Source organism: Monopterus albus, unplaced genomic scaffold (genome assembly GCF_001952655.1).
Source record: "Monopterus albus unplaced genomic scaffold, M_albus_1.0 scaffold287.1, whole genome shotgun sequence".
Classification (NCBI taxonomy): domain Eukaryota; kingdom Metazoa; phylum Chordata; class Actinopteri; order Synbranchiformes; family Synbranchidae; genus Monopterus; species Monopterus albus.
Window position 1 is genome coordinate 480,941 of NW_018128167.1, and position 10,634 is coordinate 491,574.

A 10,634-nucleotide genomic window follows, 5' to 3' on the forward strand; every position below is an offset into this window, starting at 1 on the left:
CAGCAGGAAACAAGTTTGAATGTGTCTGATGTCTCTGGAGTCAAACCTGTTTATATTTCTGTGCACATGCAGGTACAACACAGAGCAGTATTCTCCCTACGCAGCCCCGTCTCCACAGGGCTCCTATCAGCCCAGCCCCAGTCCCCAGAGCTACCACCAGGTGGTGCCCTCACCTGTTGGCTACCAGAACACACATTCTCCGGCCAGCTACCACCCGACGCCGTCTCCCATGGCTTATCAGGTAGGAGAGGGTTGTTTGTCCCCCTTGAGATGTGAATAAGCAAAGTAAAACTACTTTAGAAAAAGCCCGACGACAGTTCTCAGTAACGTTTGTTGTGCCACTGCAGGTTTGTTTGTGCAGCCCAAACCTTGTTTCAGTTCTAAGGGCTGAAAACTGTTTCCACCTTTTCTTAAATCTGGGTAATTCAGGGTTGAGTGCCTGCCAGACTGGAGCTTGGCGTATTATTGGAGCATGCTCTTAGGTGTTTTATTTTAGATCCGTACACTCGGGTAGTGTTATGAGCACATACCAGGTCAGGCTAAGAGTATTTAAAGCTAATGAAAACTGTTGGGAACTTGTGATCAGATGTTTGGTCACATTCTTAATCTTTGATCAGGTATTTCTCAAGGTTTTTAACAACAATTTTGTTTATTCTAGACTGTGGAACTGCTAAAGATCTTTAACAGCTGTTCAGCAATCAGGCAAATTTAGTTAATGTCAGTTAATGTTAATGTCTTGAATGTGTTTATTAAGGATCTTTGGTTAGTAGGTGACACAGCAGGATCCTGGGCTTCATCACGATGCAGTCAGACACAAGCAGACGTGTTAACGGGAGTTGTACCTCAGTCGGGCTAGCACAGTCAATCTCAACATCACTTTGTTCTAACAGTGACCCCTGTCGTCTCCTCAGGCCAGTCCTAGCCCCAGTCCTGTGGGCTACAGTCCCATGACGCCAGGAGCGCCCTCTCCTGGAGGCTATAACCCTCACACCCCAGGCTCCAACATCGAGCAGGGCAGCAGCGACTGGGTGACCACCGACATCCTGGTCCGAGTGAAGGACTCCTTCATGGACATGATGGGACAGACCGGGGTCATCAGGAGCATCACGGTATCAGATACACACATCCGCTGCATCATCGAACATGTGTGTAGGCAGGAGCTGGGATCAACAGCATAGGTTGTTGTAGTTTTATGACATTTAGACCAAAGGATTCACCTGCAGTGGAAATAATCAGTTGTAGCCTGAGATGTTGATTAGACTCTGCAGCTGCAGGTTAGTAATTAATGCTGCAACCAAAACATTTGTTTATCATCCAGTCTGCCACTTATTTTGTTAATTAATCATAATTAACCAGCAGGAAAAATAGTGGAGAGTCTAATACCCAAAGCAAGATGATATTTAACCCACAAGTTTCACACAAGAGAAGCCAGAAAAAGGATGTTGGGTGTTTTTGCCTAATTGTTAATCTCAGTCCATATCGGTATTATCAATTATCAATATGCAGATAGATTCTCTGTTGATCAGTTAATCTTTACAGCTACTATGAACCATCGGCCAAAGGAGAGAGTACAGCTGTGAAGTGAAATTAGTATTTGAAAACCAGGGCGGTCTAGAACAGGTTTTAATACATTTAAAGGGTCAGTTCACCCAAATTACAGGAATCAGTTGACAGTGAGACTGTGGACAGTGTTTCATCAGTTTACATGCAGTCACCCAAAATGTCCAAGTGAAAGCTTCTCCTTAGGAAATCTGTTGAAAGTCAAACCCTAAAAAAGCAGCAGTAAAAGGGTTAAAATAATCTGTGTGTGTGTGTGTGTAGGGAGGGATGTGCTCGGTGTTCATGCAGGAGTCTGAGAAAGTGGTCAGCATCAGCAGCGATCACCTGGAGCCCGTCACTCCCACCAAGAACAACAAGGTAACTGTTACTGCTTCTGCCCACGTCTCCACATCGCTCACCTCTAGCACCTCTGTCTGTCCAGTTTTCAGTTTTAATTTTACTGACAATCTTGGATTGAAGTCAAATAAAAAAAAAAAGCATGTTGACAGCTAGGAGGCGCTGTACAAGGAAAGACTGTGGAACAGAAACAATTAATTTGGTGAGATGATGAAGCAGTAAGCCGACAGTATGCCTCTGAACAATTAGTTGATTGTACCAGCTGAGGACCATCTGATGTGACAGAGTGAGTAAAAACTAGTCAGCAGGTGAATTGGAAGGTTAAAATAGATCAAATATTGAAGGAGCTGAGTGGGTTTAGCACGAGTGGGTTTAGCATTCATTAGCTGAACACCAACAAGACTCCAGACATGTTGCTCCATACCTTCTGAACGTGTAAATTGGCAGCTGTCAGCTAATTAGTTCATCATATGAGCATGAAAGGCTGCCCCATGGTTTGGGACTCGCATTCAGCGACCATGTTGTCTAAACTGGATGGATCACAGAACCTAAAGCACGTTAGCTTTGTTAAACAGAAGCTGTGGATGTAATTCAGAAGTTAAGAATAAAATGATTTTGATACTTTACATTAAAAGATCATCTTTATTCATTTGAGTTAGTTGGAATATACACGTTGTTACAAAGACACTGAGAAGCTGTTGAGGCTGTGCTCATTGGTGCCGTGTGTCCAGGTGAAGGTGATCCTGGGAGAAGACCGCGAGGCCACGGGTATCCTGCTGAGCATAGACGGAGACGACGGCATCGTCCGTATGGAGCTGGACGACCAGCTGAAGATCCTCAACCTGAGGTTCCTGGGCCGCCTCGAGCACTGAGACACAGACTGACAGGGAGGAAACGTGCACAGACACACACACACAGGTCGGAGGACAGACTGTAATAGACTGTTGTTGCTGTGCTCACACAAATGTTGGGATTTTAGTTTTTATTGCTTTGTTAAAGCAGCACACACACACTAGGCAGATGAGCTCCCCACAGTCCAGAGATGTTCAGTGGATCCTGTTTCGGCGCCACATCCCAGTATGACCAGTAACACTTTGTCTCCCTCCTGTAAAGGAGTCTGTGTGTGCGTCGGTGTCGTCCAGCAGGCCTTTGCCCCCTCTGCTTGTTTCACGTTTTATTTTTTGTTTGCTCTACTCTATTCCTAGTGATCTGAATCTCTTTTCAGGGCTTTCAGTTTTTTCAGTGCACGAAGGAAAAGAAAACTATGTGTAATGTCAATAAACTGTGAACCTGTCGACCTGAGTGCCCACGTGTTTGTTTCATCCACAGTGAGTTGGATGGATTGGGGACTAGTGTAAAATACAAAATGTCAACGCTAGGGATGTGCATTTCAGGCTGAGGTGCTGCTCAGTATTCACCGGGGGCTGTTCAACAGTTAACAGGGCAGTGTGATTTTGGCCCGAGTCGTAGGAGAAACTTTGTGAAATCTTTAGTCATCTTCATAGATCAGTCTTCACCAACGGATCATTTAGTTGGAAGAACAAAGACAGCCGGCATCCAAACGTCACCTGCCTGGTGTCTGTCAGCGGAAGGACAACTACTACCTCATGTTGCCTTGTTCCAGTGCAGACGTCCAGCACTGCAGCCAATAAGTGTTTTAGCTAATTGTCAAAACATTAGAGCAGCTCAGCTTGATAATGTAATGACATGTCTAACTATTTAAATCTGTCCTCGACCACCACATGCAGTGTGCCGTGAAGGGCCCCTAAAAGAATCAGTCTGGTTTAATTCTGCAGTTGAGTGGCCACCAATGTGCAGACCAAAACCACCGGTATGTTGTAGCCTGTGTGTGGCTCGCTCCCCGCTGGCTCATGCTGAAGACAAAACTTTGTCAATGCTGTTAAACCCAAGGCCATTTTTTAAGATTCAGTTGTTTCCCAGAACAGCTGCTCATCGTAGTCTTTATCAAACAGAAGGGGATGGTGCATTTGCTGGGGACTATTTTCAGCAGCAGATTAATCCACCCATGTAACTGTAGGCGCAGGAAGAAGACGCACCAGACTTGGACACGCACTGTACTTAAGGATAATCACCTTTATTTGGCCAAGTTACTTGTAGTTAACAGGAGACAGGGTGGGCACATAGGAAATAGCAGGAAATATTACATTTATTGAAGATTCAGAGACGAAAAACTTTTTAGAAAATGTTCCAATTCATTTGAATTCTTTAGAGGACACCTTTGGTCTACATGTGAACTAAAGGATCAACACAGGGCCTCTAACAGTCGTCTCTACTGTGTGGCAACCCTGCCGTTACTGTCCCGCATATGAAAGTCTGGTGTTTGCCACTGAAGACAAGCGGCTTGCTGCTGTTAGCCACAGGGCTGCTGTGGATGCTGGTGGTCTATGGGGTAGTAGTAGAAGGGGACCTGAGGAGGACAGGGGTGTCCGGGGGAGAGGCTCCATCCTGGGTCAGAGCCAGCGTCGCCGTGGTGATCACAGCCGAGGGTCAGGTTGCGAGACAGAGGGATCTTCACCTGAAACCACACCTCTCTGCCCTGAGGGAGGAGACGGATGACCAGATGTGAAACGCCTTCACTGGTAAGACACCACTCACTTATCATTAGTGCTGCTGGATTCTTTAATCACCATGACATTTTTCCTTTTGTGGCAACTTCAGGGGAGATGTAAAGCAGATGATGTGAAAGTTCTACTTGAAGAAATGCCAAATATTTAGGGTACGTTAAATCATAAAGTCCTGAGTATTGTTGTCGTTGAACTCTTCACTCATGGGTTCTTCTCCTCACAGTAGTGGGTTCGCCTTATGTTTTGTCTGCAGGACAGATGATTTGTGGCACAACCGAGCTCTTGAAACAGCTGACATTTTATGGTGCAAAACCAAAAAAAGCTAACTACATGAGGACTGTCTAGGTCACTTAGTTTAATACTTATTTTTGGTTAAGATGCAATGAAGCGAAGAAAAGTTGGAGAGCAGGACTGGAGGAGAAAGACTCCAACAGATGAGTAACAGCAGTGCAACTTAAGAGCGAGCAGAGAGAAGGTACCAGAACAATCTGAGCTGACATCTTGATGGGTAGTCAGAGGTCTGATCCATCTTCCCTCCCACCTTACTTCCTGTCTATCTTAACTCCCATAATCTATCATGCCTTGACAGAGAATTGAACCTCGACCCGCCGTACCACCAAGCTATCCAGCAGCTTAGCTGGGAAAAGGGGTGAGGCACACATTTTAACTGCTTAAAACAGAAACATTAAAATGAACATGGTACCACACAAACAGTCACACAGTGACACACACACACACACAGGTTTGTCTGCCTTTAAAATCTGTCAGATGTCAGTAAAAATGATTCTTCTAGAACTTGAGGCCTTTTAATTTCTACCTCTCACTTGTTATTAAGACCTGATCATTCTCAGGCTCCATCCTCTGCATTTTCTCACAATTACAAGAAGTTGTACATAGTGGAGTATTCTCACTATTACAAGAAGTTGTACATAGTGGAGTACAAGTATAAAGAGGTCAAATAAAAGAACTGTATTAACAACAAGCCTGTGGATCAGTCAGACCCAGGACAATCACTGCTGACTAACTTAAACTGTGATGTTTCCTGCACATGTGACCGACTGCTTACTTCACATTTTGCAGATTACACCCAGATTTGGGCCATAACCCACCTATGAACTGTTAAATCCTCATCAGGAGAAGCAGCTCTCTAGTGGCGTGCCTTGGATTTTTTTTCTATTAGTGTGTTCCTACATGATTAGTTGGCGTAAAGACTCAGCAGTAGAACCTCAGCTTTTAGCTTTAACTTCTGACTGTAGCACTGTGTGCTCATCACATAAACAATAATTCACTGACCAATTACATGTGCAGGAAATATCACTGATCGTGCTCCGTCTGATCTGGGACCGCTTCACTCACAGCTGGAAGAGTCGTGCTCTCAGAGTAATTGACTCTCATCCACAGTTTCCAATCAGCTAATCAACAATCGATCGTCTGAAAATGTCTTGGTTATCTTTGACAGCTGAGCATCTTTGGGGTTCGGACTGTTGGAAATGTTACTTGACAGCTTATTACTAATGAAAATAATTAGGGCTGTAGCTAATTCGATAGTTTTGGCTGTAAAACTCTTCAGTACTTCTTCACAAGCCCTGCTGCTCCAAGCAACAGCTCAAAACCCCAAAATGTTTAGTTTACAGTGATAGAAAAGAGAAGCTGTGCAGCAGTAAATCCTCTCTGCATCCATCTCTCAGCATAGTTGCACAATAATTGTCTTTCAGCTCAGATTAATGGTCTCTGCTCTATAAACAGTCGGTTGTGACTCGAGCACAGAGCAACGTAAAAACACATGGATGATCTGACCTGGTCGTCTGTCACACACTGGATCTCATGCTTGTCGCCCAGAAATAGAGCCAGGACACTGTGGACCTCGGCAACCTGAACACAGACAGACGAGTACATGCAGACGCGGTCAGACAGTGTCACACAGTGTCAGAACAGTTCTACATATCTACTGTAGTGTCAGACGGTGTCAGAACAGTTCTACATATCTACTGTGTCTAAACTGGAGGCTGTTAGTTCACCGTTGGTGGTTAAAACTTGCACAGTTATCACGTTTGAAAAACGAGCAGTGGAGGCAGCTAAAGTTTTACATGTTTCTGTAAACACAGGCTGTCGTCTTTGTCTCGCACACCTACTGCACCTGACGTGATGACACCAGGCAATGAGTTACAAACTGAATTCAGAAACGGTGAAGCAGCTTCTGTTTATCTGATGCGATCAGTTATGTTAATGTATAATGTACATGACTGAGTCCGTTTGCAGACTGTGTTGTGTGACACTTAACGTTTACAGTACCACGTCAGGTCATAGCCATGGTCTCACTGGCTGCTGTGCACAGGCTCACATTCATGGTGACTGCTGACTTTAATAAAACCCCGACAGTGTGTTGGTACCTTGTAGGGTCGCTCACAGGATGGAGTGATGCCAGCGTCCTCCAGCAGTCTGCAGGACACACAGACAGATCACCTTGTCTTTCACCATTCACCAAACAGTCTAGTCCATTTGTCTTAGGTTTGGACCGCCAGCTGTCCTCAGCAGGACTGTGAGTGAGGTCATTCCTCGTGTCTGTTTTGTAAATCAAAGGAGCAGATCTGTCCTGTTTCCCAGGTGTGATTATGGGCTGCATGTTGCATGAACCCTGCTTCCACGTGATGAGGAGGTTCAGCTTCAGGAACAACAGAAACCTGTTGAACACTACACATGTGCATCTACTGTGCCTGCTAATCTCTGTGTGGACACGTTGGCTACACTGGAATCAGGCTGCACTCCGGAGTGTCCATAAGAATTACATTATTATACATTATTATACATTATATATGCTATTCGTTGGATTTTAAACTTTCAGACCTGTGAGAAACTGATTATGTGAGCTGAAGGACATGTCTTATCTTTCTTATTTAACTCTATGTGCTGTGATACATTCAACTACAGGATGCTCCTTTCACAGAGGGACCCAACCATAAACGTGCACTCTGTATGCTCATGCTGACTTGTCCCCTTGCTGCAAGTAAAGAATACTGCTGAAAATGTTCCAGTGACGTCGTCGCATTATTTAAAATTTCTTTGACACCCTCGTAGTAATAGAAGTAGGAGCGTGCGCGTGCGACTGACCTGTAGACATCGAACTGTCCTCGCAGTCTGAGGCAGATCTGGAAGTATCGGAGCGGAGAGTTCATTCCCTCAACACACGCCGCACACGCTCCATGTCTGTGCCACTCGTCTCTCCTGTTCCACACAGACGGACACTGATGTTGACTTCACTGACACACTGACAGCAACATTATATGAATTATATTTTTATGAGGCCTTTTTTAGGTCGTGGCAGAGCAGATACAGACATGTGACAGCGATCCCCGAGCTGAGATGGAAAGCAGGGTGTTGTAGTTACAATCAGAAAATATTCAGCTTCACTTCTGCACTTTGTTCTGTTGGTTTAATATTAATTGGACAAAACTGCCATTTATGGCCATTAATCTACACTCAACAACCCAAAATAACAAAGGGAAAACACATTTTCACAAACCTGTTAAAGAAAGAAAGTTCTCAGAGCCTAAATTCAGTACTCTAGAAGCTGCAGATACAGTTTGGATCCAGTGTGACGAAGCCAGAGAAGGAAGAACAGGACAGACTGGACAGACCCAGGTGTACACAGCTGGTAGAGCCTCACCCACAGAGACTGAAGCTGTAGCTGCTCCTGAAGTAAAAGCCCTGAATTAGTGGTCGACTGATGTGGGGTTTGAAAGCACACACAAGCTTAGTTATTCAGCTTGTAGATCAGAAGTTTAGAGTACGCAGGCACACATTTGTTGAGTAGAATCATAGTTGAAAGCGAGACAGGATCCCAGCTTCTTGCTCCAGTCATCTGGGATGCTCACGATTCTGTCCTCCCTCGCTCTCAGGTCCGATTCTGCTCGTACAGATCCACGCCTGTGTGCTCTTAAATTCTAATTTACAAACGGAATAAGACTCAGAATTTCTGTTATGTGCTTTCAAACCTTTTGGTGCCACCGTAGTTTCACACAAAGCCCAGTGGAGAAATCGGAGCACATGGCTGTGATTATGCTTTCAAATCCGATTCTGCACCTAGAAATCGGTGCCTGCTCTCAAATGCTGAGTTGCAACCTGGCTAGTACCCTCAAACATTCTGGTGGGGATTTGCTTCCATATGAGCCAGCTGATCACTCTACTACTATGCTAAGCACTTTTGGGAGATTTCAGCTTTTGATTTGTAATAAATTTGTAAAAAAGGTCTAAAAACATTTTCACTTTGTCATCGTGGGCTATTTAGGGCAAAAGTGGTAAACTTATCAATTTAAAATGAAAAAGAAGTGAAGGAGCCTGAGTATTTCCTGAAGCCACCGTGCGTCTCAACCAGTGGCCCACTAGGAAGCGGCTGATCTTTGTCTTGGCACTTTAGCACATAACATGAAGAAACATTTTGCAAATCTCTCTTTAAGTTTGGTCCAGTAAAGAACAAACATGTCAGTGGGTCAGTGACTCCTCAGGTGGACAAACCGTCTCTAAACAAAGCTCTGACGTACCAGAAGTGAAAGCTGGATTTGGTTTTCACTAAGGACGGCCAGCGTTCAGTCAGCTCCACCTGCAGCTCCTGGAAGATAAATGACACTGGCCAATCAGCTCTCAGCATCAGGTACCAGCTTTTATAAGGGGCTGTCTCATCAGTGTGTGTCTCAGGTGACCAGGCCACCTAGACTCACCTGGACGTCAGAGAGGAACATCGGCCAGCAGTTGCAGCAGCTTAGCACCCGAAGAGGCCTGTGCACACACAAACACACAAGAGCAGCCAATGTGTTAGATATGAGTAAATCAGTCAGATAATTATTAGACATTAATGTGTTGAATCAAATGTATTAGTAATGCAGTTTAGTAAGATATGAAGTCTGCTCTGTTTCAAGGTTAGCAGACAGTGATGACTCTGAAATGTGAGCTACTGTTACTTATGACACCAATTCTTTCCTGTATTAACCTTGTGTTAGAATATTATGTCTGAATGAACGTCTTAGTTACGCACCACGTGACAACATACACACACATTGAGCTCCCTCATTTGGTTGTGACTAGGTAAAGTGCAGTGGCTCCATGCAGCTGGAGCTCTAGATAAGAGATGGAGTCTGCGGACTGACTTCATCTGTGTAAGGGGGTTAGCCCAAAACCTAGAAATGTATTAGGCTTTGTGTGGCCAGGGACTCCAGTGTGTCTCTCTGGAGGAAGGAACAACCCGGGTCGTGTTTGTAATTTTACTTGTGGTTTGAAATAAATCAGCACTAAAATGAAGAAAGACGGACTCCTTCGTTATTCAGATCTGTCCAATAAAAGACCTGGGGTATTACAAATGAAATCATTTTAACAAACTGTTGTGGACATTTACTCATAAGCAGTGACACCGGCTGCAGCGGGGCTTTGGCCTGGTCACACAAATGGTGAACAGACTTGACAGGAAGCAGACGGCTGAGGAGAACAGCAGGAGGAGGAGCTCAGAGACAAACTAAGTGGAAGAAACAACAGCTTACATGTTATCACATAAGACCCAGTTAACACCGGTTCTGAACTTCAATCAGCTCCTTTTGTCTGTGGCTTTGAGATGTTTGAGGTCTTTTCCTGGGTGTGTCTTTAAATGAGTGACTTACAGCCAATGAGAAGGGACAAGTAAAAAAAAGTCCTGGCACATTCAGAACCTCACCGACCCGCTGCCTTCGCTGTGGGGACGGGCTCCTGGAGAATGAGCCGGTACTACATCCATCACTAGCCTGTAACCTGCAGCGCTCCATAATGTAAAGGCGTCAGGTCCAGGCTCTGCCTGGTTTTCCCATGGTGCTTTACAAACAGGAACATTTTGGATACACCTCATTAAAAAGGTGACACTGCTTTGAGTACATCATCATTTCTACAAAGGGAAGCAGCACTTTGGAGTCTTACACCAACTTTACCAACAGGTCTGAAGACGGGTGTAAAGAAGAAACAAACAGGTTAGAGCAGGTGAGTCACGCTGAGGTGTTCTGGCGGTGGGGTGCGATACTCACCAGAGGCCGTGGATGGTCCAGGTGTCGATGCTCTCAGGAATCGTACACAGAGTCTCTTCGTTCAAAGACTGAAGGACAGACAGTTGACAGACACATCAGAGCTCGGTCCAAACAC

The 10,634-nt window shown here is 44.9% G+C and overlaps 2 protein-coding genes across 4 annotated transcripts in view; one reads left to right on the forward strand and one right to left on the reverse strand.

Moving 5' to 3' along the window:
- supt5h (SPT5 homolog, DSIF elongation factor subunit) overlaps positions 1–3,193 on the forward strand; it is a 26,097-nt gene extending 22,904 nt beyond the window's left edge. For all 3 annotated transcript variants that reach the window (XM_020622703.1, XM_020622701.1, XM_020622702.1), the window contains 4 exons: positions 73–241; positions 912–1,109; positions 1,822–1,917; positions 2,628–3,193. In XM_020622703.1, coding sequence (XP_020478359.1) covers positions 73–241; positions 912–1,109; positions 1,822–1,917; positions 2,628–2,768 — 604 coding nt within the window. In that variant the 3' untranslated portion in view covers positions 2,769–3,193. The remainder of the gene's footprint in view (positions 1–72; positions 242–911; positions 1,110–1,821; positions 1,918–2,627) is intronic.
- Positions 3,194–4,208: 1,015 nt separating this feature from the next.
- The window catches only part of rnaset2l (ribonuclease T2, like), an 11,337-nt gene continuing 4,911 nt past the window's right edge, over positions 4,209–10,634 (reverse strand). The window contains exons 4-10 of the mRNA XM_020622728.1: positions 10,520–10,587; positions 9,197–9,254; positions 9,020–9,087; positions 7,590–7,703; positions 6,872–6,920; positions 6,279–6,353; positions 4,209–4,453 (exon numbers count right to left, since the gene is read on the reverse strand). Coding sequence (XP_020478384.1) covers positions 4,268–4,453; positions 6,279–6,353; positions 6,872–6,920; positions 7,590–7,703; positions 9,020–9,087; positions 9,197–9,254; positions 10,520–10,587 — 618 coding nt within the window. The 3' untranslated portion in view covers positions 4,209–4,267. The remainder of the gene's footprint in view (positions 4,454–6,278; positions 6,354–6,871; positions 6,921–7,589; positions 7,704–9,019; positions 9,088–9,196; positions 9,255–10,519; positions 10,588–10,634) is intronic.